The sequence below is a fragment of the Drosophila mojavensis genome, unplaced genomic scaffold (assembly GCF_018153725.1).
Source record: "Drosophila mojavensis isolate 15081-1352.22 unplaced genomic scaffold, ASM1815372v1 contig_80, whole genome shotgun sequence".
Taxonomy (NCBI): Eukaryota; Metazoa; Arthropoda; class Insecta; order Diptera; family Drosophilidae; genus Drosophila; species Drosophila mojavensis.
In genome coordinates, this window is record NW_025318906.1 from 14,039,343 (window position 1) to 14,063,470 (window position 24,128).

General features: G+C 37.8%; 2 protein-coding genes across 4 annotated transcripts in view; one reads left to right on the forward strand and one right to left on the reverse strand.

Moving 5' to 3' along the window:
* LOC6579844 (zinc finger CCCH domain-containing protein 13) overlaps positions 1-16,975 on the reverse strand; it is a 37,487-nt gene extending 20,512 nt beyond the window's left edge. Inside the window, exons 1-2 of the mRNA XM_032729731.2 lie at positions 16,188-16,975; positions 522-804 (exon numbers count right to left, since the gene is read on the reverse strand). Of these exons, the coding sequence (XP_032585622.1) occupies positions 522-630 (109 nt within the window). The 5' untranslated portion in view covers positions 631-804; positions 16,188-16,975. The remainder of the gene's footprint in view (positions 1-521; positions 805-16,187) is intronic.
* Positions 16,976-19,083: 2,108 nt separating this feature from the next.
* On the forward strand, positions 19,084-24,002 carry LOC6579845 (protein EFR3 homolog cmp44E). 3 transcript variants are annotated; one of them, XM_002005682.4, is made up of 9 exons: positions 19,084-19,658; positions 20,458-20,662; positions 20,719-20,872; positions 20,946-21,191; positions 21,392-21,433; positions 21,743-21,873; positions 21,938-22,801; positions 22,872-23,496; positions 23,556-24,002. In XM_002005682.4, the coding sequence occupies exons 1-9, from the start codon at positions 19,574-19,576 to the stop codon at positions 23,706-23,708; spliced, it is 2,505 nt and encodes an 834-aa protein (XP_002005718.1). In that variant the 5' UTR covers positions 19,084-19,573; the 3' UTR covers positions 23,709-24,002. The 3 variants fall into 3 exon arrangements, with proteins under 3 accessions (XP_002005718.1, XP_015019410.1, XP_015019409.1); XM_015163923.3 differs by lacking the exon at positions 19,084-19,658 and adding an exon at positions 19,823-19,985; XM_015163924.3 differs by lacking the exon at positions 21,392-21,433 and having other exon boundaries at positions 19,085-19,658.
* Positions 24,003-24,128: the final 126 nt, after the last annotated feature.

Consider the following 24,128-nt stretch of genomic DNA (forward strand, 5'->3'; position numbering starts at 1 on the left):
TGATTTTTATCTTTGAATTATTTTATTATTTTTAAAAATTAAAGGAGTTAATGAATCAATTTATTTTTTGTTTTTAATAATGAAAGAAATATTATATTTGTTGTATTATATTTATATATTTATTAATGAACAAAATTAATTATTTTATTTATTTTTTTATTAATTAATATTAATACGAGTTTTATATACGGAACTGAAATAGCTTCTCTAGTCCATATTTTTTAGTCCAATATGGACTACACAAATATAATTAGAGCAAAAAACTCTTTTTTGTTACAATAAATATAGGATTATAAAAAATAAATTTGTATACGAATTTGTCGGATCTTTTGTGATTGATGTGCCGCAATGCTTAGCCCAATGCTCTACTTTTGTTAACAATGAGTTTCAACCAATTTATCATTAGACTAATGACTGCTTTTTTTTAGTAAAGCATATATGTGTGTGTGTGAGTGTGTGAGTAGGTGTTTGTGTGTGTTGTGGTTATTTTGAGGTTATTTGCCTTAACACAACACACTGACCTATGCGCTTCACATGAACATCCCGATTGAAGCTGACACGTGGTCCACCATTTGCTGTTGCTGCTGTTGTTGTTGTTGGTCCTTGTTGATGCTGAGGTTGGGGCGGCATTTTGACTCCTATTGCAAGTACTTTCTTGTATCAGTTTTATCTATATTTTTGTTGTCGCTTTTTATTCGCTTTCAATTTTTCACTTGGCTGGGAGAAAAGTTTTAAGCTGGCGTTCCAGGCATTTTAATTTTTTCTGTATGAGTTTCGATTTGGAAACCTTCTTTAAAATCTTGACTGCAAATCAAAATAAAAAGTAAAAGAAGAAAAAAAAAACATATCTCAACATGAAGTTCTTAATGCAATTCGCTTTCTGGTTTTAGTTCGTATTATTTGTTGAGTTGTTTTTGTTTGGTTTTGAAAGCCTGGTTAGACGCGAGCTCGTTTAGTATTGTTTTGTTGGGTTTGGTTGTTGGTTAAATCAACTTTTTACTTGCTTTATTAATGGCCAGCTCACATGTGGCCCAGTGGCCAGCGAAAGTGTTATTAAAATTAAATCAAAGCTTTAGTTTCGATAGACGAAAAAGTGGCAGCAAAAAGTTTACCTCAATCTATTTTTGGTTAACAAGAGATTTTGTATGCCGGCAACACACGACGCAATAAACCGCCAAGAAATTAGAAACGAAAACAAGTACAAAAAAAAATAATAATATAAAATAAGAGAAACAGAAAAAAAAGCAACCTAAACCTGACAGTGAAAAGAATAATTGCCAATTAATAAAAAGCCAATGACTCTGTAGACGAATCCGCGTTACCCTAACCGCCCCCAACCGGGGCGTGGGGGCGTGCGACACGAAGTGGCCAAAGCGAATCAAGTTTGTTTTGCGTTATGCTCGTTAGCCGAGGCACACACACACACACACACACATAAAAGCCACAAAACAAAATCAACAACAACAACAACAATCACAAGAATATGTACATCATGAGGGTGTTTGGGTCTGTCTGCACACGATATATGGCATATATAATTCGAAGCTCGCCTTTGTCATTGTCACTGAACGGAATGGAGTTTGAGTGAGTGGAGCGAATATCAATACAAAAGCGGATGTCGGGTAGCCAGACCGACTGCCCGACAATTTGGGTGTGTCCTCCAGCTAAATATAACAACAACAGCAACAAGAATATATGTTGATTGCGATTAAGCAAACGCGATAATATTCATATTTGAATACGAGTCGAACAAACTCTATTTAAACAATGCATTCGCCCCGAGGACTTTGATTGCAACTAGCCCCGCTCGCTGCTAAGCAGGCGCAGCCAATGAGCATCCACTTAGTTTCTCTGTGTGTGTGCCAGTCCAGTCCAGTCCTGGGCACCACTGGCTGCCATCACAGACACGCACCCACCCAAAACGCCAACGCGCAGCAGCGCGATGTAATGGGTAGAAAATGCATGCCCATTATGGCACCTGGTCAGAGGCCGCGTCGCAATCATAGCCCCAAAAGCCGCACTCGGAGAGCGCTTAGAACCAGACCCAGACCCACAATTGTAGCGACTGCCCAGTGCTCGCTCATTCACTTACTGGCTTACTTACAGACAGGACAGCTTTCCACTCTAACAAGCACACACACACACGCACGCACACATACACAGAGAGAGAGAGAGAGAGAGAGAGAACACACCACAGGCTAAAGTCAATCGAGCGACTAGACATCAATGGCGACGGCGTATGATCATGACTAGAACGTCTGGCTGCCCAGGCAGTTGCATTGCTGTGCGTACACTGAGAGAAACTAACTATCTAACCATTTTATTTTTAAAATGTGCTCAAATAAACTGAATAGACATTAAGTTGGCTTTACCAATATAAAATATTCATTTGAAAGGTTAAGAGAATACAAGAAGATATCTTAAATCAACTACAAATTCAGTCAAAGTAAATTCGAAAGACCCTGAACTAAATTCATGCTAAAAATATAATATTATTATTATTATTATTTATATTTTTTTTTTTTTTTAGTTTAATCAATTTTCCTTAGTAAAACATTTAACTGATTTTATTTTTTTTTTTTTAAGTAGCTAACTAATTTTATTTTATAACAAAATAATAAACTTATGCTAAAATAAATACTTTTTTTTAGGTAAATACATAAGGACAAATTGCTTAAATAATTTTATTTTAAGCTAAATATATTTTTTCAATAAATTTATTTATTATAAAATAAATAAAACTAATTAAAAAAACAAATTTTTTTAACAAAAAATTAAATAAATAATTATGTAAAATTAATAAATTTGTTCTAAGTAAAAAAAATATTTTTCTTTTCTTAACTTTTATAGTTATAAATTAAAAATTAAACTAATGTGTGAAATATGTAACTTAATTTTAATGTAATTTAATTTTTTAAGTAACTAATTTTATTTATTTTTTTATTTACCAATTTTATAAAAAAAAAAAAAAAAAAAAAAAAGAACTAAGAACTAAAGCATGTTATTTCAGAAACAAAATATTTTAAATAAGTGAAGTGAATAAATAGTTTATATTATAATTATGAAATGAATAATATAAATACATTTATTCTATATAAAATAATAATTTTGATTATTAAAAAAGTGTATTATAAAATAAAGATTTTAATTAGGTAAAATGTCTGATAATACACGAATTATAGTAATTGAAATTATAGAGTTAAAAATAATAATAATGCCTTACAACTTAAGCACTTTACTTGGCGCTAATTTTAGAGGCATTTAAATCAATTACAAGATTTACAGCTGAATTAAATTTGAATTTGAGTCAAGTCACAAACAATTTCGTTTCGCTGAGTGTACGCAAAACGCTTGAAGCTGCCAATAAAAATGCTTTACCATATAATTTGAGTGGCGATGCGTGCGCTGCGCTGGCCGCAGCGGCGCAGCGGCGCAGCGACTGACGTTGATGGGAAGCTGACTAGTCAGCCTGGACACCGACGACTGTGTGTAGAAGTAGAACCCACTAGCAGCAGGTCGGGGCCCAGATGCCGATGTCGATGCTACGATGCCGATGCCGATTGCTGCGCGTTGATTGCGCCATGAACGTGATTTGTTTGTAAACACGCATTATTAAGGTGTAATAAACATAAAATTTGTAGCGCTTCGAAGCGTAGGAGCTAACCTCTGCGACGTCCTCGCAGCGAGTAAATATATAAATATGAATATAGTGTACATGTATTTGTACATTCATGGGGGATTCAATTAAACAACTTTGCTGAATGCAATTTGACTCAAATTTTTGCAATTGCGTAGTGTGTAGCTAATTTCACACAAATTATTTCAAATTATACTCAGAAACAAACATTCAGCAGACAGTTGGAGTTGAGGTAGAAGTGGAAGTGGAAGTGGATGTGGTTTGGGGCGCTGTAATGACTCTGAACTTGAACTTTGACACGGCGAATGAGGCAGAGAAACACAATCAGTAAGCAGTAATGATGGCCTAGGCACGGCCCAGGCGCTGCTGCCCCTGCTGGGCCAGCGAGCGTGTCAAGTGAAACCAAAAGTGCGGCCGAAGAATCCGAGACGAACTCCGAGTCCAAGTCTGAGGCAAAGGCAAACAACGCGTTCGCCCACTTTGCGTGTGTTCCCTCAGCGCCAGCCGCTGACCTTTGGAATGGGGGATCAGGCTCAGCTTGAGCTTCAGCTACAGGCAACGGGCAACAGGGAATGGGCAATGGGCGATGGGCAAACAAACAGCTAACAGAAATTGAGTCTGTCTAAAAGCCATGTCGAAGCCGAAGTGAAAATGAAGGTGTAGTCCAATTTGTAAGTATGGCCAAGCCCCAAGGCGAACAGCAGCAGAACGTCGAACGTCGTCCAGGCCGACGTCAAAGTTATGCAAAGACCAAGAGAGCTCTCTGGAGCTCTGTTACTCTGGAGCACTGGAGCTGGAACCTCTCTCTCTCTCTGCCTGCCTTCCGACTGCATTTTTCCATGCGTGCCGCCTTTTGCTTTGTTGGTGGCGCTCGCAGCGACGTCGCTGCTGCTGCGACGGCTGCAGCAACGTCCATTTGCCGACTTGGCAAATACTTAATTGCATTTCGATATCTATGCTCAGGCATCTGTGAGTGGATGCCGCATCGAGCTCAATACCTCAGACAGCCAGACAGAGGCATTTCCAGACACAAAGACGGACGCTGTGTGCTGAGCTGCTTGTCGGCGACAGCCGAGCTGAAGCAGAAGAGGAAGAAGCAGCAGCAGCAGCAGAAGTCTCTGTGTCTATTTTTTATTTATTTTCTTTTTCCCTTTTCCCCTTTTTTTTTGTTGCATTTTCGATTTTTACAACTAAATTCCCTTGTTGCATGCGCAGCGCACAAAAGAAATTAGTAATTGCTACTTGCCATTTGAAGAGCCATATTGCATAGCTGAGCTGAACCGAATACATTTACTATACTTTTCTAATGCTAACCAAGCACCCACACACACACACACACACACACACACACAGAGACAGAGTTAGCTCTCTGGCCAATGCCAACTTCACTAAGTTCGTCTCATATCCGTTCGCATATTGTTTGTCATCGTTTTGTTTGGCTGCCCCGTTGATGGCCGGCCGTCAGTCTCAGCATCGTCGTGCCCCACTTTGCCCCGCCACGCCCCCTTGCTGCGCAGCTCCCTTGTTCACATTGTGCTCGAGCACGCTGTCATTTTCACGCTTTGTTAGCTCACTAAACTGTGGCTCAAAAGTCCGTCTAGGAAACGCTTGTATTTATGACTACATATTTCACTTTATTATGTATGTTAGAAGGTTAATCTTTGTAGCATTACATTGCAACTTTTTTTCTTCTTCTTCTTTTCTTTTCCTCTCTGGGCGCCTTTGTGGCAATTTCTTTGCCGTCTCTATATGTTCGTATCAGCTTTGCATTTAATACACAAGTGTCTGTATCTGTGCGTGCGTGTGTGTGTGCGTGTGCCGGAGTGTATCAGCTATTCGGCGTTTTTGATGAGAAATGTAAATCAATTTCTTATTTAATGGCAAACTGCCAATGATTAATGTGGCTCTTAACTCTCAACTGCTCCCAGCGGGCACACAAATTTGGACTACACAAATTTCACTTTTCGAATTTATAATACAATAATTAACCCAGAGAGTATCAATAGCTAGATGGGCAAAAAAAAAATATTTGATGATGAAAAAGAAGAATTGACTCAGAGAGCTGCTGAAGCTTGAATACCCTAGCGGAAATCGTAAAAGTTGGAGTGAAAAAGTATTCAAATTAATAGTTCTTCTATATATGTATATTATTATATTTACTATAAATTTTTATGGCATAAATTCTTTGAAAGTGTCAATTTGGGGCATATTAAAAATAGAATGAGGCGTGGCGTAGCACATAGAATATAAATATTCTAGATTTAGCAATATCAGCAATGGCATCAGCGTTGCATATATCTATATCGATCTATAGCTTCTCACTGTTCTTTCGCTAGTTTGTCTTTGCTTATGATGATATTGATCTAGAGCAGCTCGTATTTCACATTTATGCAAATACTACGTATAAAATGTTGGCATATTGATAGACTTAAAGCATAAATATATTCAGAGCATTCAGTCTAAAAATCGCAAAGACAAAAACCAAAAAAATGTATATATATATACATATAATGATAATTATAAAATAAATACATACATAATTTCTAACAAAAATTTTATTATTTTTCTTTATACCAAACAATATACATATACGAAACTTTTTAAACCACCCTCGTTTGCGTATACCGCTTAGCTTAAATAAATACTTGATTACTGCTGAATGAAATCAGCATGACAAAAACAGCAATTAAACTGATTTCCCTACAAATTGAATACCCATTAAGATCATATCTCCTATGGCTATACATAATTAATAACTTAGTGATAATACCCTATAGAGTATATGCTCTTGACTGCTGCTGTGCCATTTTTCACGTGTCACAGTTTGCTGGCTGACTTTTAACCTGTGCAGAAATCAATTAGGTACCGTATCGAACAAGAAACACATAGACTCACACACACACACATACACACACACTCGCACACATTTGCCAAATAGCGATCGATCATCAGCGTACGAAATGAGCCTCATAAGGCTGACTGCTGTGTTTGGCCCTTGATTGTTCGTTCAGTGGGTTTTCAAACTGTTTTCGAATTTATCAATTAAATGAATCGAGCAGCGAGAATTGTGCGCAATTACCGAGTAAATAGCAAATGAGCCGCGTTCGTTGCCTAAGTCTTTCGATTAATTTGCTGACTGCGAGCCAAGTTCGTTGCCTAAGTCTTTTGATTCAATTTCTAGTTATGAGCGCCGATGGTTGCCAAAGCATTTTCTTTTCGTTTCGTTTTCGTTTCATTTCGTTTTTCACCCAACAATTCTCGCTGAGAGGCTGCACGAAATTTTGATAGCTCCTTGGTGTCAGTTTCATTTTTTGTTTTTTTTTTTTTTTTTTTTGTATTTTTTTTCGGTTGCATCTTTCCAGCTTCAGTCGAACATTTCCGGCAACGTTGACGGTGGCAAAGGTCAGCGACGAAAAACGGCGAATCGGCAATTGGCACCCAACCGGCCCATGCAACGTGCTGCATGTTGCATGCTGTCTGCCTGGCTGCCACGCTGCTGCCATGCAACAGCTCCACAGTGGGAAAAAGGGCGCTAGACATGCAATATTTTGCTTCTTCTTTGGGTCTCTGGCACAGCAACTCATAATCGAATGTTGCATGCGAACTGTGCGACCGAGCATCTTCCGTCTTGCATAAGCCACAACGCAGTTTCACTTTTTTCCTCTATTATCTATACCAAATGTCGCTGCCGGGGTAATTAAAGCCATTGGGCTAGCGGCAGCAGCGGTTGGAGCATAATTTATGCAAATTTCTGCTGAAATCTGGAGGCTAATTATTAGCTGCCAGCTATGAGAGATGCGATGTGATTTGATTTAATTTCACTTGATTGATAGAAATGCAAAAGTCGAACGATATGTGTATGCATATATAAATATATTGGCATGCGAGCATCGCGTAATATACTTTTTGATTGATGGAAGTATTTTAATAAAATTTCAAATTTCAATAACATAAATTAGCTGATTGAGGGATGAGTTCATCTGTGTGTGCGGCATACCAATTTGTATATATAAAATGTATATATGTGCATAAATATTTTAATTTATAAGTACGTGAATACTTTAATAATGTAAAATTTGATTGATAAAAATGCTGTCCAAATTTTTAAATTCAATTATCGTAAATTTTTAGAAGTCCGAGTTGACCGAGTTCCAAGTTCATTCATATGCCATGCAGCTCAGCATGAATGAAACAATAATAATAATAACAAAAAAATAAAATAAATTAAAAATAAAAAATAAATTATAATTATATATACAAAATAATATGTTCTTATTAATATCTTAGGATTGTTTATAAATTTTGACTTGATTCTTAAGTCTAACAATTAAATATCTCTGATCTGTCCAGCAATGCTATGGGACAGATCAGAGATCAAATAAAAAAGCTTGCAATTCGAATCAATATTACTCAGTAAAATAATACGTATTTACTTTAGATCCTTTTTTTCCTTATTTACTATTGATATAAATTCTTCTCCAAGTACTTACATCCAGCTCTACTTAATCTATAAATGCCCGTTTTTTAGTGCATCTCTCTATAACCAACTAAAACACATCTGATTTTTGCCGATCTCTTCCTTTATGCAATCAATATTTTTAATTTGAAGGGGAAAGATTAAAAATGCTCTCAGTTTTGTGTAATTTTTATTATATATTCATATACATTATACGTGACTATTTCGTTATACAACTTTTGATTGATAGAAATGCAAAGTCTGTTGGAATTCGACATCAATTTCAATAACGCAATTTGGTATCATAAGCAGCCGCAACTTGAGCTGATTGCGAGCCGAGCGGACTTCATTAATATGCTAAACAGTTGGCCACATATCGAATATATACTAAAGGTACGTGAATGTCTCATGAAATTTATATACTTTTTTGATTGATGAAAATGCAAAGTCGCTTCACGAAAATTTCGAAATTTCAATATTGTAAACAAAATATTGAGAGCAGACGCGTCTGCAGCTGATCGAAAGACGAGTTCATTGATATGCCATACTGTTTCGGCAGATCTCGTCAAATGTTGTTGACCGCAACGCCTAGGCGGCATACAAAGCAGTCGGCCGAAGGGGAGGGGCATCAAGGGTGAGGGTAACGATCGTTTGGGTGACTCAATTTCGACATTATATTTATTGCTCGATATATATACATATATATATATAAATTGGGTAATGCGCATAATGGCAGTCAATCCAAAAATAATTTGGCCCCATTGCAGCAGCAGCAGCAGCAGCAGCAGCATTATGAAATGCGTTACAAATCTTTCTTTCTTTCACATTTTTTGCCAATTGATAAGGGGCCCATTATCGTTAGCGGCAAATGAACTGGGAAACAGGCGGCACAATGCGTGACCGTAATCGCTCCAGTTTCCCCACTCTCATTTGTATGCATGAATCTCCATTTGTGCGATTCGCCGTCATCAAATGTCACCCACAGTCAAAACCAGATGACATCACATCGCTCAACTATTATTATCCAAAAGAAAAAGAATAATATATAATAATAATAAAAAATAAAAAATAAGTCCGACTAGACAAAGAGAAATTTGCTGGAATTTCGTTATGGAAGTCGCAGCCAGACGCAGTTCTTGGAACTTCATAATTGGCTCGAGCGAGACAGAGATGAAAGCTAAGCAGGCCCAGCGGCCAGTCGACTGGCAGTCAATACATCAATTTAATGACTTCATTGAAAGCATTTTCGGCCAACATCATCATGCACGCCCCAAATATTCAGTTTTGGCTCGATCCATTCAGCCACACATAGAGCTTGACGCCATCGAATTGTGTGCCAATTATGAGACTGTGTGGCAGAAATACCCTCTTTGCTTATCTGATTGCAAAGAGCCAATCCAAGTGGCAGAAACTATATGGTACATAAATTTTCATTGGGTCTTAGGCTTCTTTTGAGAGGTTCTCAAACGAACCTCTCTAGCGGTTGCCTGTTAAGGACTCTCTTTGAAGTTTTTTACAGGGCAAATCAATGCTAAGTCTGAACAAGCTAACTAAAGGAGTTGAAGATCTTAAGAAACTAAAATTTCTCTTTAGCTTTCAGGCTCCTTTTCAGAGATGCTAAATGAACCTCTCTAGCAGCGAAAAATCTTTGAAAATGTTACTTATTTATTATTTTATTAAGTCTATATATCTAAGTCTTTTATATCTAAATAACAACTTAAAGCCAGAGCAAGAAAGGCCTTCAGGCAGATCTTTAGGAATAAAAGTGTTGCTTAACTTTCAGGAAATGCTGTTAATGCAGCTGATCGAGAGTACTTTAATTAATCACTGTTCGGCTCACTCTCTACAGCTGCCAAGCAGAGTATATCAAGGCGGAACTATAGAAATCTTCATAAGAGAGAAGCAAACCTGTGGTAGATTTAATTTCCGAATGACTTTACACTTATTGTCAGAGTTGTCTAATAATAACGAAATAAGAAAGACCAGAGAAAGAGCCCAACATTCCAGGAAAAATCATTCAGCTAAGAGTAACTTTCGTTTGCCTTCACTTAAATTTTCAAAGATATCAGTATATACTATACTGTACTCCATCCCCAAAATGTAATGTTTTTACACCCACTCTCTCCCTATCTTTTTCCCTCTCCTACCCACCTCCACTGGGTATATCAGTACTTCAATACAACATAAGAATTTCCAGATGAAGACTACTTACATATATCACTCTTTTTTTCAGTGCACATTAACCCTGATTAGCTCTGGAAATCTATAATTGACTGTGCCTGCTCTTTCAAAGCTATCTCTACGCTCTTCCCACTACTTCACACTAACAGACTCTTCCTCTCTACCCCCATCCCACAGGGTATATCAGTGCTTTGTCCAAAAAACTGAAATCGGTTAAGTGGCGTTCCCAGGGCGTCGTATTGCAGCAAAGCAACGCTTGCCCCCGCCTGCCACCTGCCAATGCCACTGGCGACACTTGACACCTGATACACCTGAGCCACTCTCGAGCCAGCGACAATGCGGGAGGAGGTCAATTGAGAGAAGAAAGAGAAGAAAAATAAAGAGTTAAGCTGTTAAGTGCTTCAGTTATGATTATAATTTGCCCAGCCACTAATTGGATCTTTTCTACAAGTATTATATGTGTGTGTGTTTAACTTCCGCACATGCTTTGTGAAGTGTCAAATGCTATTTACCGTTCACAATTGACCGATCAACTTCCGTGCTCAACGTGGCTCAATGCCAGCCCATTTGTCCATTACAAATGAAAACGCGACCAGGTTAAACAATTTGTTAAATAGCAGTCGACCCCATTAAATCAACAGCTAGTCTTAACGCTGCCTTTCAGGCCGCCTCAGCAATCACAAATCACACAGAGACAGAGAGAGAGCGAGAGAGAGACAGAGACATACAGACAACATTGCGATTACGCCATTTGGAAGATATTGTGCGCTTGTTCGATTTTTCTTTTTTTTTTTTTTTTTGTTACCCTGCAGTCAGTGCATGTGGGCTAAACAGGTATATTGCGGTCGCAACTACTTTTGTGCATAACAGGCAGATGCTGACAAAACTTGGCCTATATAAACTTTTAGGCTGATTTTTATGTGCATTTAGAGACGAGTTTATTAAGGTATTGCGGATTTATAAAGATATTTTATAGCATATCTTAATGAATTTCAATTATCTTCTAGCTACATGTTAAGAGTTCTTCTTTTATTTTTCTTAATTATTGTGCCCAAATAAAATACATACATACAATTTTCAAAAAGATCTGATAGAATTTTATGATAGAATATAATAAGAAATATGTACATAAGACTAGACTAAATAGCTTATATGGCCTTATAGGCACAATCAGCAGCTCCGATTCAGAGCTGAATGCGCTATGAAGTCCTAGATAACAACAAATTTGACTAATAACTAATTAAATAATACAAACTAAATGAAACAAATTAAATTCATACTTATCATATAAAAATTCGAAATTTAACACATTTCTGAAGATGATTTTTAGCAACTTAAGGTATACAAAAAGAACTTAGCTAATTTTAAAGTACTCAGAATATATATCCATTAAAATATGACTCTTCTGGTTGCATTATCGCTCTACTAAGTACTTTTATTACATGCATTCACATGTCGAAAATTAGAGTTTAAATGTTTTAAGTGCCCAATCCAAATACGCGTTGAAGTCCTCGAGAGCTTGTAAATGACTAGGAATACAGACGGCCTATGGTATTACCTATTAAATTTGTCTACTAATTCTAGTCTGTCTAACTAGTTATTCTCTATTTCGAAGTATTACTCAATTTTACAACTTATTCCAGGGTATCCCCTCGTCCACACACTTTCCGTTCAGTCCCTCTCTTTGATTTTGATTTTGGTCTTGTGTTTGATGTTTTGTGCCCCGTGGGCAATTAAAGGTGCACCATGCGAAAGTGAATGTTGCCCGCTTTTGTTGACCCGATGCGCCGCGTGGCGTTCGACTGGTATTAGGTAAGGTCACTCACTCACTCAGTCACTCAGTCAGTCAGTGGGGAAGGCGCATTCATTAGCAGCCTATATACAAGACACTAAAAGCCAGTCAGCATTGCCAATTTGTTTATATTTGTTTCTGCTTTACAGTCGCAGCTCTCAAAGAGCTATACAATTGCATGGCTAAGACTTTTCAAGTGTATTTAGCTCGAACAGTGTTAATCACCCTGCGGCACATTTGTCGAAGACGATAAAAAAACACACACACACACACACACATTTCGTAGGTGCTAAATGGCCGACACACAATTTACGTACAGTGAGTCAAAAAGGCACGGGGCAGGAAGCAAACAAAATAAAAATAATAAAAATGACAAAATATCAGAGAAAAAATCACAAATGAAATTTTGAAATCGCTGCTGCTGCCTTTTGCATTAAAACAAATCATCCTTGACGCATGCACACCAAAAACGGCAGCCAGAAAAAAAAAATTAAAGAAAAAACATGCAACACAGCTTCCAAAACAGAGAGAAAAAACGAAACCAGCCGTAGGACTGCGTACAAGGCAAGGCTCTACACCATTTTTGGCAACATCAACACAAAAAAACAAAAAGCTGTTTATTCGAGAATTTTCAATTTGTTGTGTGTGTGAGTGTGTGTGTGTGTGTGTGCTTCGCTGTTGCACAGGTTCCTTTTTAAATTGACGTTTATTTCCAGACACAAAAGACGCTTTGCTGCGCAACTTTCGAAAGTTTTAATGAGCACAAAAAACGAAAAAAAAATACAAAATTTTGTGCGTCGATTTAATTTTTTTTTATTTTTTGGCAAAGCATTTGAAGCAAACAGGCGAAAAGAATCGAACGGAGCTGCGGAGTTAAAAGAGAAGAGGATTTTAGCCAGTTCGAAGACACCTACACACACATACACACACACATGCGCTACTTACATGCAGTCCGCAGCATGACGTCATTGGCATTGGCATTGAACTGAAGGTGAAGATCGTTTGGAAACAAGTTCAAAATGCGCCCACATACAGAACGCAGCTATAAAATGTTTATGCATATGTAAGTATGTATATATATATATACATATATATATACACTCTTATATAGTCTTTATCCTTGCTTAATATTTCCATAGTATAAACGGGCGAGCTATATAATTGGAGTAAGCTGGACATAGGTTCGATAGCGTCAACAAATCCAAGAGCACAACAATTACGACTTTGGTATTCTGCACAGCTGGCAGATCGAGGAACCAGTTCACGTTCTTGCACAACTTTTGGAGTTTCGTTGGCTTCTGTTTTCTATCCATTTCGAATCATAAGAAATATAATAAGTTGCTTCTTTGCACAAATTCACAATTTCTCGTTTACGTCAACTTTCTCGTAGAGCAAATAAATATAAATCGTTAGGGCTGTAAATCTAAAATCGAGAAATCTCCCAAAGAGTTCTAGATCGTTTAGATAGAGTTTTATATATATATATATATATGTACATATATATTTAACAAATTACATATGTATATTCCCCCTTTTTTTACACAAAATTTTTGCGCTTTTGGCAAAAATACATAAATAAATAAAATCAATAAAATCAAATTTAAAATCGCAAATTTATGTGATACTTAAAGTAAAGTTTTTTTTTTTTTTTTTAATTCTGATTTTTAATCACATTTGCAATGCTAATTTGATGTGGAACTCTTAGAACTGAAATGCGAACCGATAATGGCAGCATAGACTAATTTTTTAAGCTGGAAATGAATATGAATGAAAGAAACATTTAAGAACTTTGTGGTTGGGCGGATCTGACTGCATAATACTTGATCAATTTATACGAAAAGTCAATAATTGAATATTTTTAAGCCCTGAATGCGAAGTTTTGCGAATTCCTAAGGTTTAGAAACTGGCAGAACGGCCTATAAAATTTTAGTATTCGCAATTTGAATTGATTTGCCATGCGTAGCTGTTTAAGTTAAATATTTAAAATTTATACCACGTTTCCTCTTTCTAGCTAAAATAAGAATCAATTTCTATTATTATTATTATCTATATATTATGCCTCAACTATATTATCTATATATTAAACTCAACTCAAACCCAATCAACTCTTCTCACTCAGTGAACGAGCATCAAAACAAGACGATGCTCTTAAAAAGGGCATATCATCTATTTCCTGTTTGGACTGCCTCCATTAAGTATCAAGTTCTTTTAGGACTTCTATAAAAGACTATACAGCACGAACTAATGGACACATCAACTATTTTCACTCGGTGAGCGAGCATCAAAACACGCCCATGCCCTTAGAAAGACTTTGTCGTTGAAACTTTCACTTCTAAAAAGTTTACAGCTGTAAAGAAATATCGAAATTCACATTATAAATTTATAGATTGCATTGTAAGACCTTCAGAATTCTATTTCCGTTTCGTGTGCGACGTGAGACGAGAGTTTCCAGCTCTCGTCTGGAATTATCATCGAAATGATCATTCGGCCAAACACGAGAAACATCATAATGATAACTAAGATTTTTTATTCACATTATAATTGGTTATTAATTTGCATCCGAAATTCAAAGCAATCGCCGCAACACACACACACACACACACACACATAGCAAACAGCTCCAAGTCGACAGCTTAGAGAGGTCGCATATTTATGAACTTTACAAATGTTAAATTGCCAATAGTTTTTGTGTTGAAATCGAAAGAAAGTCTTGGCTCTTTGAGCTATGAATTACTTTAAGCCAAGAGCAAAAAGTGCTAACCAAAGGGGCAACAGTTCAATTTATTTGTGCTCCATTTGGGCCAAATGTGTTTAGAACTATTAATCAGCTAGCTGTTTTTATTTCAACAATTGCCAAATGAGTCAGAAACGTGTGTCTACCACTCATAACAATGCGTTGGCTGCGAATGCACTGAGCGAAAACAGTATATATATGAAAATTCGAATTTCCTTAAAGTTAGAATTAAAAGCAAATTTCAATTGATATCAGCAATCATAGAAATTTATAATAATTTCTAAATAGGCTTTAGACATTCTTATGGGAATATAATTTGGTCTCTACGTTTGACAATATTAAAAAAAAAAAACAACAAATTTAAGTAATTTATCGAATTATAATTTAAAAAATTAAACATAGAAAAAAATAAAAAAAATTGATACATATAATAATGTAAATAAAAAATTATAAAATAAATTTAAGCTTCAAATTGCAAAATTTATATATTTTTTAATTAATTTAACAAATTTAAATAATTTTATAAATTTTTAAAAATATATTTTTTTTTAATGAAAGTGTTTTAAAATAATATTAATTTATTTTTATAATGTAAGTGTTTTGAAATAATTTTAATTTATACGAGCTCAAATTATTTTTTCAAATTGAATTACCAATTTTTTAAAGCGTCAGCTGATTAAAATCAACAATCAATCAAATTTTACAAATTTAATACATTCTCTTTTTTTTGCATTTTTATGAATATTTGCATTTTTTAGTTAAACACGTTGGGGCTGTCATAATGGAATGCCTCCTCGAAGCAACTGTATGCTAATCAAATTTCCTGCATATTATCTTAAAATACATATCAAGAATTTAAACTCCTGCAATAAGCAGCACTCGTTCTTATTGGAATGCTTGTTGGAATTCCAGTTAGGCTCAGAGCAGAAATATTTTCAATCAGACTTTGCTAAGCCTTTTCGACAAGTGTACCTACACCCACCCACACACGCACACTCTCTCAAACACACACACACAGAGCTCGTATCTGTGTAATTGGAACACACTTTAAGAATATTCTAGTGTCATAAAAAATCGAGATTTTAGATAAGAAATTGAGCGAAACAGCGATCAGAATAATTCAGAAAAAGAAAATCTCTCGTTTTTTTAACGTTATTTCCTTTTTGTTTTTATTTTTTAATTATTTAGTATTGCTACGATTAGATTTGTTTTAATAATTTCAATTGGTTACAAAAAAGTACAAGCGTTACAGATTCAGAAAATTTATTGTTTGCAAGTCGTGTTTAGCGTAGCTCTACTGTAGTTCATTTGGATGCCTTGGAAAGCCCACGTTAAATAGTATTTGTGACAATTGTATTTACAATTCTATTGCAGCGAAGCGACTCACCTCATCGAATTGCGGCTAAAAGCGTTTTGCGCAGTTCTAATTACACTAGTTGTTCTTGTTGTTGTTGTTATTGTCGTTGGTTGTTGTTATTTGAGTTGCTGTTGTTTGTTGTTGCTGATGATGAATAAACAAATTGTTACACTTGTTGAGGCGAGTGTAGTTCGATCTTCTTTTGAAATCGCTTTGCAAATGCACATCAAATTCTTAATTAGTCACACACACACAGATGAGAGACACCTGCACATACAGACACACACACACACACTCATACACATGCAGTCGTTGTTAAATGTTTGTTTTTTTCTTTACCAAAAAATCGTTTGCACAATTTCAGCGAAAATTTATCACGATTTTGCTTTTTGCACTGCGCACAAAGTCGTTTGTTTTTTTTTTCTAATTTTTTTCTAATTTTACTTTATTTTTTCTTCTTTTTCTATGTGTGTGGGTTGAGTGCAGTTGAATGGACGTGCCGATGGTCGTTGGCGATTGATCGCAAATATTCGAGAGAGTGCGAGAGAGATGCAATATTGATTTCCTAATTGCAATGCAAATGCAAGCGAGTTAGGGTTAGCAGCTGTGCTGACCAGTTCGTATGTATATATATGTGTATATTTATCTACATATATATATTAATCGTTGTCAATTTTGTATAACAAATCGCGCATCTTAAACGCGCGCGCGCACACACACACACGCACACACACACGTTAAAGCGAAAGAGAGCGAGCGAACGAGCGAGATTGGGTTCAGCCAGGTGAACGCCGTCACGTCTGAAAGTCGACTAAAGCTAAAAACTCGCACGATCCGCATTACAAGCTCAAAACTTTGCGTCGTGAGCGTCAAAGCTCAGCGTCTTGGAGCTTAATGAGCCGAGCTGGGGTAAGCAGCACAGAGCAACAGGTAGCCGGCATTTCTTTTACGCTCTCTCACTCTCCCTCTCTCTGCATTACTTGATCTTGCTCTCTGTGTCTCTTGCTCTCTTCGGCTTGATTTAAATGAAGGCAACTTGTGGCTGGCTGACTGGCTGGGCTGTTGATGTTGGCGATGTAAACAAGTGAAACCAGCTCGCCCAAAAACATTCTTCACTTAGTTCCAGCTTCAGTTTTAGTTTCTTCGTTAGGTTTGTATCTTAGAAATAATATGGAAATTCTGTGCAGCAAAGCCTGACAGACACGATCAACACCAGCAGCTGCTGCCGTTTCTACTGCAGCGGATGCTGCGTAAGACAAACAAACAGTAACCTCTCCCGGACAGACAGCATTGACCAGCACCACACCTCAGCTCATCAATCACGTATTGGCTAGCTATAATCGCTGCACTTAGCGAAATGGCCCTTTCGTAAAACCTAATATAAACTACAATTAAATTCGATTAAACGGAAACTAGTTATACTAAATCTATTTCATTATAATTCTTATAACTTAATTCTTGAATTTAAAAATCAAATACAAATCTATTAATAATTCCCAAAATAATTTTAAGTTCAAATCGTGAATCTCGAATATAATTAAGCTCTCGGCTGAATTTCGTTAAACAAATTAATAATTATTTACATATTAAAATTGGGATTATGATTATTAATATAGCTATACTCAGCGACAAAAGAATAAAAAATAAATAAATAAATAGCAAATATAATTAATGAGAAAACGTATTAGCAAATAATGAAACGAGAAAGATTTGTTATAAATAAATTGGAATACGCGTAGCACATATTCTCAAAGGTAAATAAAAAACTTCGTTTGTGTATCTACCTTTAATTCAGATGAAGCATTTTGAAATGGGCTAAATTTAAGAAAGTTTTGTAAAAAAAAATATGTATATAAAATATATTTAAATCACTTGATTAAATATATGAAACTCATTAAGCACTAAGCATATTCATTTGCTATTCGAGTACTTAGAATATTTTAAACTTCCCTAAATATTTTCAGTATATAATTCTTGCCTATAGACTAATATTGAACTAATAGCAATTTAGCACTTTGAGCTTTGAGCTTTAATGCAAAATTCAGTTATTTTTCTTTATATACCTAAAGCTTCATAATTTCTTTGAGTGTATTTGCGTAGCATCAGAACTCATTGCTGATCGCTTTACTAATTAATTCGTCTTGTAGATAAGTTAGTTATGAAAGAGCGCTAATCCCCGGGGCAACTGAAACTATTCTGGCAAGTGTCATAAACAAAGCAAATCATGTAGGCAGCCAGTTGAGCAGGTAGCTGAGCACACAACAAGCACAAGAACAACAACAGTCGGAATAAAATAATTCACGCAAATATTTCCACACACACTTGAATATTTGAATATCTCAGTAATTAATCAAAAATATGAAGAAATACGCAAAATATACAAATAAATCATCGATTGTCATCGTCGTCAGCCGGTCAAGAAACTATAAAGCACCAATCTGTTGTCGTCCCACGTCCACTCCATACGAAATCCCCTCCTTCACGCCCTCTGCCTTATCTTCTTCTACCTCTGTCCCTCACACACGCACACACTCTTTGCAAGGAGCCCATTTAACTTTAATAAAGTTGTCAACGCACGAATGTGTCGTGTGAAGCATTCGCCATATCTCTTACACTTCAACAACGGCCAGGCTGACAGTGCCAAGTGGACTCTCTCCCTCGCACTCACTCAGGCATTCTCAGCATTCCTGGTCGAGTGTCTAACGGTTTAATTTCTTTCCCACACATACACACAGCTTAACCACAACTGTTCCGCAACAGTTGTGAATGGGATTTTATTTTATCAAGCAAATCCCTTGAGCTTTTCCCATATTAATTGCAGCGTTAGGAAAGCTTTCGTTGGGGGAAGCCTGTTAAATGCCAAAGCGCAGCTTTTTTGCACACATTATGTTCAGTACAAAACTTTTCGTATTCAGTACCTATTTTTGTTCTCAACTGTAAAGTACAAAGCGCGTTATGCATCAAGTTCGCGATAAAGTAAAAAGCAATTAATTACAAAATATTCTAAATATAATAACATTGTGATGCGTGTTACGCGAAAAGCAACAATGATTGAAATATAAATTGATTATAACATTAGATTGTTCTTTCTGTTGCTATGATTAATGTTAGTGTTAAGTGTTGTGCTCCCACTTGCTGCCTTATGTAAATGCCAGAGGGTCATCTTCTTACAAAGCCAAGCATTTAATAATAGCCCACGTGCATAAAATATATCTATATACATACATATTAAATATACAAACATACATGCGTACCTTAAATAGCAAGAAAAGCTTGAAGGAGAGTGAAAACGAAAGCTTTCTTCCCGTTACATGTCAACAGCTGATTTTAACTAAGGAACACACCAACACATACTCATGTATTAACACACGCACGCTCTCTTTTCTTCATTGAGAAAAAAAAAACAGAAGGTAATAATGGCATTAATACGCTGCTGCTTTGAACCACCAGAACTACCGGAATTTTTCGATAGCTTTGTACAGAAATGCACCGATCCGAGTTGTAAGTATAATATTATATTCATATTTGATAACGCACCTTATTATTAGCCAAACAAAACAAAAACACAACTCTCGCGCCCAACTGCAATCAAATATTGTTTTGCTGAGGAGCAGCACTGTTAACAGCGCAGACAACTTCAAGTATAGCAGTGTGCTGCCAGATCGCTGAATATGAAACACTGTGGCAACTCATCGTAAAAGTAGTCAAAGAGAAAAACAAATATTCGAGCACACAAATTTACAACAGCGAAATACTTTTATCGCCGCGTTTATTATCTAACGCAGCGATAAAAACATAAAATAAACGACTGTTGAGCGAACATGCCTGGTGAGTGATTGGTCAGAATAAAAATAACAGTAGCGGTATTTGACCTCGAGACAAATAAATGAATGATTGAATGACGCCAGCGATCGATGACGAAATCCAAGGATTTTTGCCGAAGATGTGCAGGAAAAGAGAACACAACATAGAAACACACACACGCAGAGCAATAACAGCAACAACATCAACATTCGCTCTTAGCACGCGACTCGGGTCGATTCTCTTTGTAAAAATGGCAACGATTATGGGTGATAAGATAAACGACTTGGTCTAAATGGCCACCGCACCCAGTCCACCTGGTAGCGAACAGCAGCAAGGTTCGCCTTTCAGGGTTGATTGTCTATTAGTCACCATTCGTCCATTGCCGAAGACACAACAGAGACACTGCGTCGCCTGCATCGCATGTTTACCTATCGCTGCATACACGTCTGCCTGCCCAATCCATCTAAGCAATGCGCCTTTCCTTGCGCTCTTCTAGGTTGTTGCGGCTGCTGCTCGGCGCTGCGGCCGCGCTACAAGCGTCTGGTTGACAACATTTTCCCCGTCAATCCAGAGGATGGCCTGGTCAAGTCCAACATGGAGAAGCTGACCTTCTACTCGCTCAGCTCGCCGGACAAACTGGATCGCATCGGCGAGTATTTGTATCAGAAAGCCACTAAGGACATCAATCGCAAGCGCTACAAGTAAGATTATATAAAATATAAATAACATTTACTTATATGATAAATTTTTCTTCTAGACTAGCCGAGATCGCCATGGAGGCAATGGATCTGCTGCTGCAGGCCTGTCATGCTCAAACCACGCTCAATTTGTTTGTGGAATCGTTTTTGCGCATGGTGCAAAAGCTGCTCGAGGATTCGAATCCGAATTTAAAAATAATGGCAACTAATTCGGTAGGAAATGCTCTATAAAATTCCATTAATGAGAGCTTGATTGTTATATACTAATTCTGAATCTTTCTTGCAGTTTGTTAAGTTTGCTAATATAAACGAGGACACGCCCTCGTATCATCGACGCTACGACTTCTTTATCTCAAAGTTTTCTTCCATGTGTCACAGCGACAGCCACGATTTGCGCGACAGCCTCCGTCTGGCTGGCATCAAAGGATTACAGGGTGTTATACGCAAAACCGTGTCGGACGATCTGGTCGAAAATATCTGGGAGGCCCAGCACATGGAGAAGATTGTGCCCTCGCTGCTGTTCAATATGCAGGTGTGTTCCCTTAACCCAAACGCAGTTCAATCAATATTATTTTATGCATACGTACATATTTATGAAATTGGCAAATCTCGAGCCTCACGACTAATTTCTGTTGTTTTTCGTTGTTTTCGTATATATTCTGTCATTATGCCAACGAAACTAATCCAACACTAAACACACAACAATCACACATAACTGAAACACAACAATAGTTCTGTGTGAACGTTATGTTTGTGAAGAAAAATTTACTGGCGGTAATTTGAATTGATTTCAAGTATAATTAATCAAACTCTCCATAAGTGTATGTCTCTATCCCTAAACCTTGTAAATGTATATAACGAAAGTTGCCTCAACTAAAGTATGGAAACTTCGTCTGCTAAGAGATAGATGAACAGTCTCTAAAGTTCAGACAAGGCAACGTTTAGTTCGTAGAGTTTTCACTGTATATAATATATAGATATTCTATATGTGTTTAGCATAAATCCCAATGTCCGCACTTACCTTACCCACCACTTCATCGTGGTCCAAGATCTGCTTATCAATAACTTCTCTTATTCGTCTAGTCGGGCGACCTGACACCTGTTGAGGATGCCACCAATGTGACGCCCCCTGTCCTGGCGGAAGAAGTGCTGCGCGAGCTGGTCGGACGCGCCTCCTTTGGACACATACGTAGCGTGCTAAAGCCGCTGTTGACGTAAGCAAACAAACATATGCCAAATTATCAATTATTAATCCTTGTTCATTACGTCATCATACAGACACTTGGACCGACATGAACTGTGGGTACCCAACACCTTTGCCATACACACATTCCGCATTGTTATGATCTCTATACAACCACAATATTCGTACACCGTGGTGGAGACCTTGATGCAGCACTTGGATAACAATTTCAAGTCATCGCCCAAGACACGCACCTCCCTGGCGGTGGTGCTATCGAAGATTATTGCCATTGCGGCGGGCGAGAGCGTGGGACCCTCTGCCCTCGATATTATTAATAATCTGTTGACCCACTTGCGTACGAGCGTTAGCACAACCACCGAAATAACACCGGAGGAATCGCAGTACCAGGAGGCGCTGATCAATGCGCTGGGCGAGTTTGCCAATCATCATCCGGACTACCAGAAGATCGAGATCATGCTGTTCATCATGAACACGGTTCCCGATCTGTCCAAGAAGAGCAAAAGCGATCAAATGCTGCAGAATATATTGCTCAAGTCCCTGCTGAAAGTGGGCAACCAGTATAGCACAGTATCCTTCGAGAAGGCCTTTCCCGCCTCGTTCCTGCAGCCGCTGCTGCGAATGGCGCGCGCTCCACATGATCCAACGCGCATAATTGTGATGCAGATCTTCCAGGCGCTGCTCGATCGCCATCAAAACGAGAAGGTGCTGAGCACCGTAAGCGTCAAGCCGTATCCTGCCCTATCCCAGGAGCCGCCCTCACGCTCCGACATCATATTCACGCACAAATACGGCGCGAATATTATGCAGGCGCTGATCGATAGCATGGCGCTATCGGATCGCGTGGATGCCCTGACCTCCAGCTATAATACAGCTGCGCTGCTCATTGTGGAGATGTCGTGCAGCGAAACAGTGCAGGAGTTCCTGCTGTTCATATTGGGGTAAGGGCGAATCCGCTTCTAATTCCGATTGCAATTCTAAAAAATCTCTCTCTCTCTCTCTCTCATTTAGAATTCAACAAGTGGCTTCCACTGTGGAGACTTTGGGCGCAGTGCATCGTTGCAATTTGCACTCGATTGCCATTGCGCTGCTGGTGCTCATCTCGCGCGTCAGCGGCATCAACAATCTGCTGGAGTATGCACAAAAGATTATTGAGGCGCGACGCGAGGAGGCCATCTACTATCTGCCGCCGCTGTTGGAGCCCAAGAAGGTGGTCACCAAGAACCTGAACTTGGCGCTGCCTCATCTCTCCATTGATAAATTAGCCCTGGGCGAATGCTTGCAGAATGCTGGCATGGATGCACAGCGTCTCAATACTGGTGCGCCGTACACACTCAACCAGACGGATAATCCGGGACATCGTCACTCCTGGGTGGAATCGGTTAGCAACCACATGACGCAGCGGAATAGCTCTGCCGACTTAACACTCTACAACGGCGATGTGGATAGCGTCAATAGCTCGCCAGGAGTCTGCAAGAAAGCCCTATCGCCCGAATACAACTTTGATGCGATGAAGCGCGCCTTAGCCGAGCCCACGGAGGCGGCGAAGCGGGAGCAACGTGAGCGACAAATGCAGATTGTGCGCACCTTCCGTGAAGGCGAATTCGACGAATTGATACGACGCACCGAGCCAAAGGTAAATTCTCCGGCTTCCACTAAATATTTTCTCTAATATTCTGCTCCTTCTGATTCCAGCACGATCTGATTCAAAATCGCCTAAACGAGCTCTTCAACTCGCTGGCCGTGGAGCGCCAGATAACGCAAAGCGATAGCAAAACAGCTCAAATGCAGACAACCAATGAGAAGCCCGTCTATGAGACGAAATTCCCAGAGCTCTTCTACTACTAAAACGAAAATTATATAAAATATATATATATACATTGACATATATATGTATATGTATAGAGAATATTTGATGTAACCTGGTCATGGAACATGGAACATGGATACGGAGTATGGTATGGTATGGTATTTATAGCACATAATAGCGAAATTGTTTGTTTGTATGTATATTACACGGGCAGGGATCTAGATAGTTATTGTTTGACCGGGTCAATTTTAAATTAAAGTTCTGTTATTACAATACGCAAATAGTATTTGTTACAAATAAATATATAATATATATAACAAAAAAAAACCCAATGTAAATCGAAATTAAGATTCCTAAAAAAAAAAAAAAAAGATTGATCGATCAATCGATCAGATTGCTGTAATTCCCTTGCTTTGCATATCGCCAGGCATGTTTGATAATAATAGATAAACTGATTG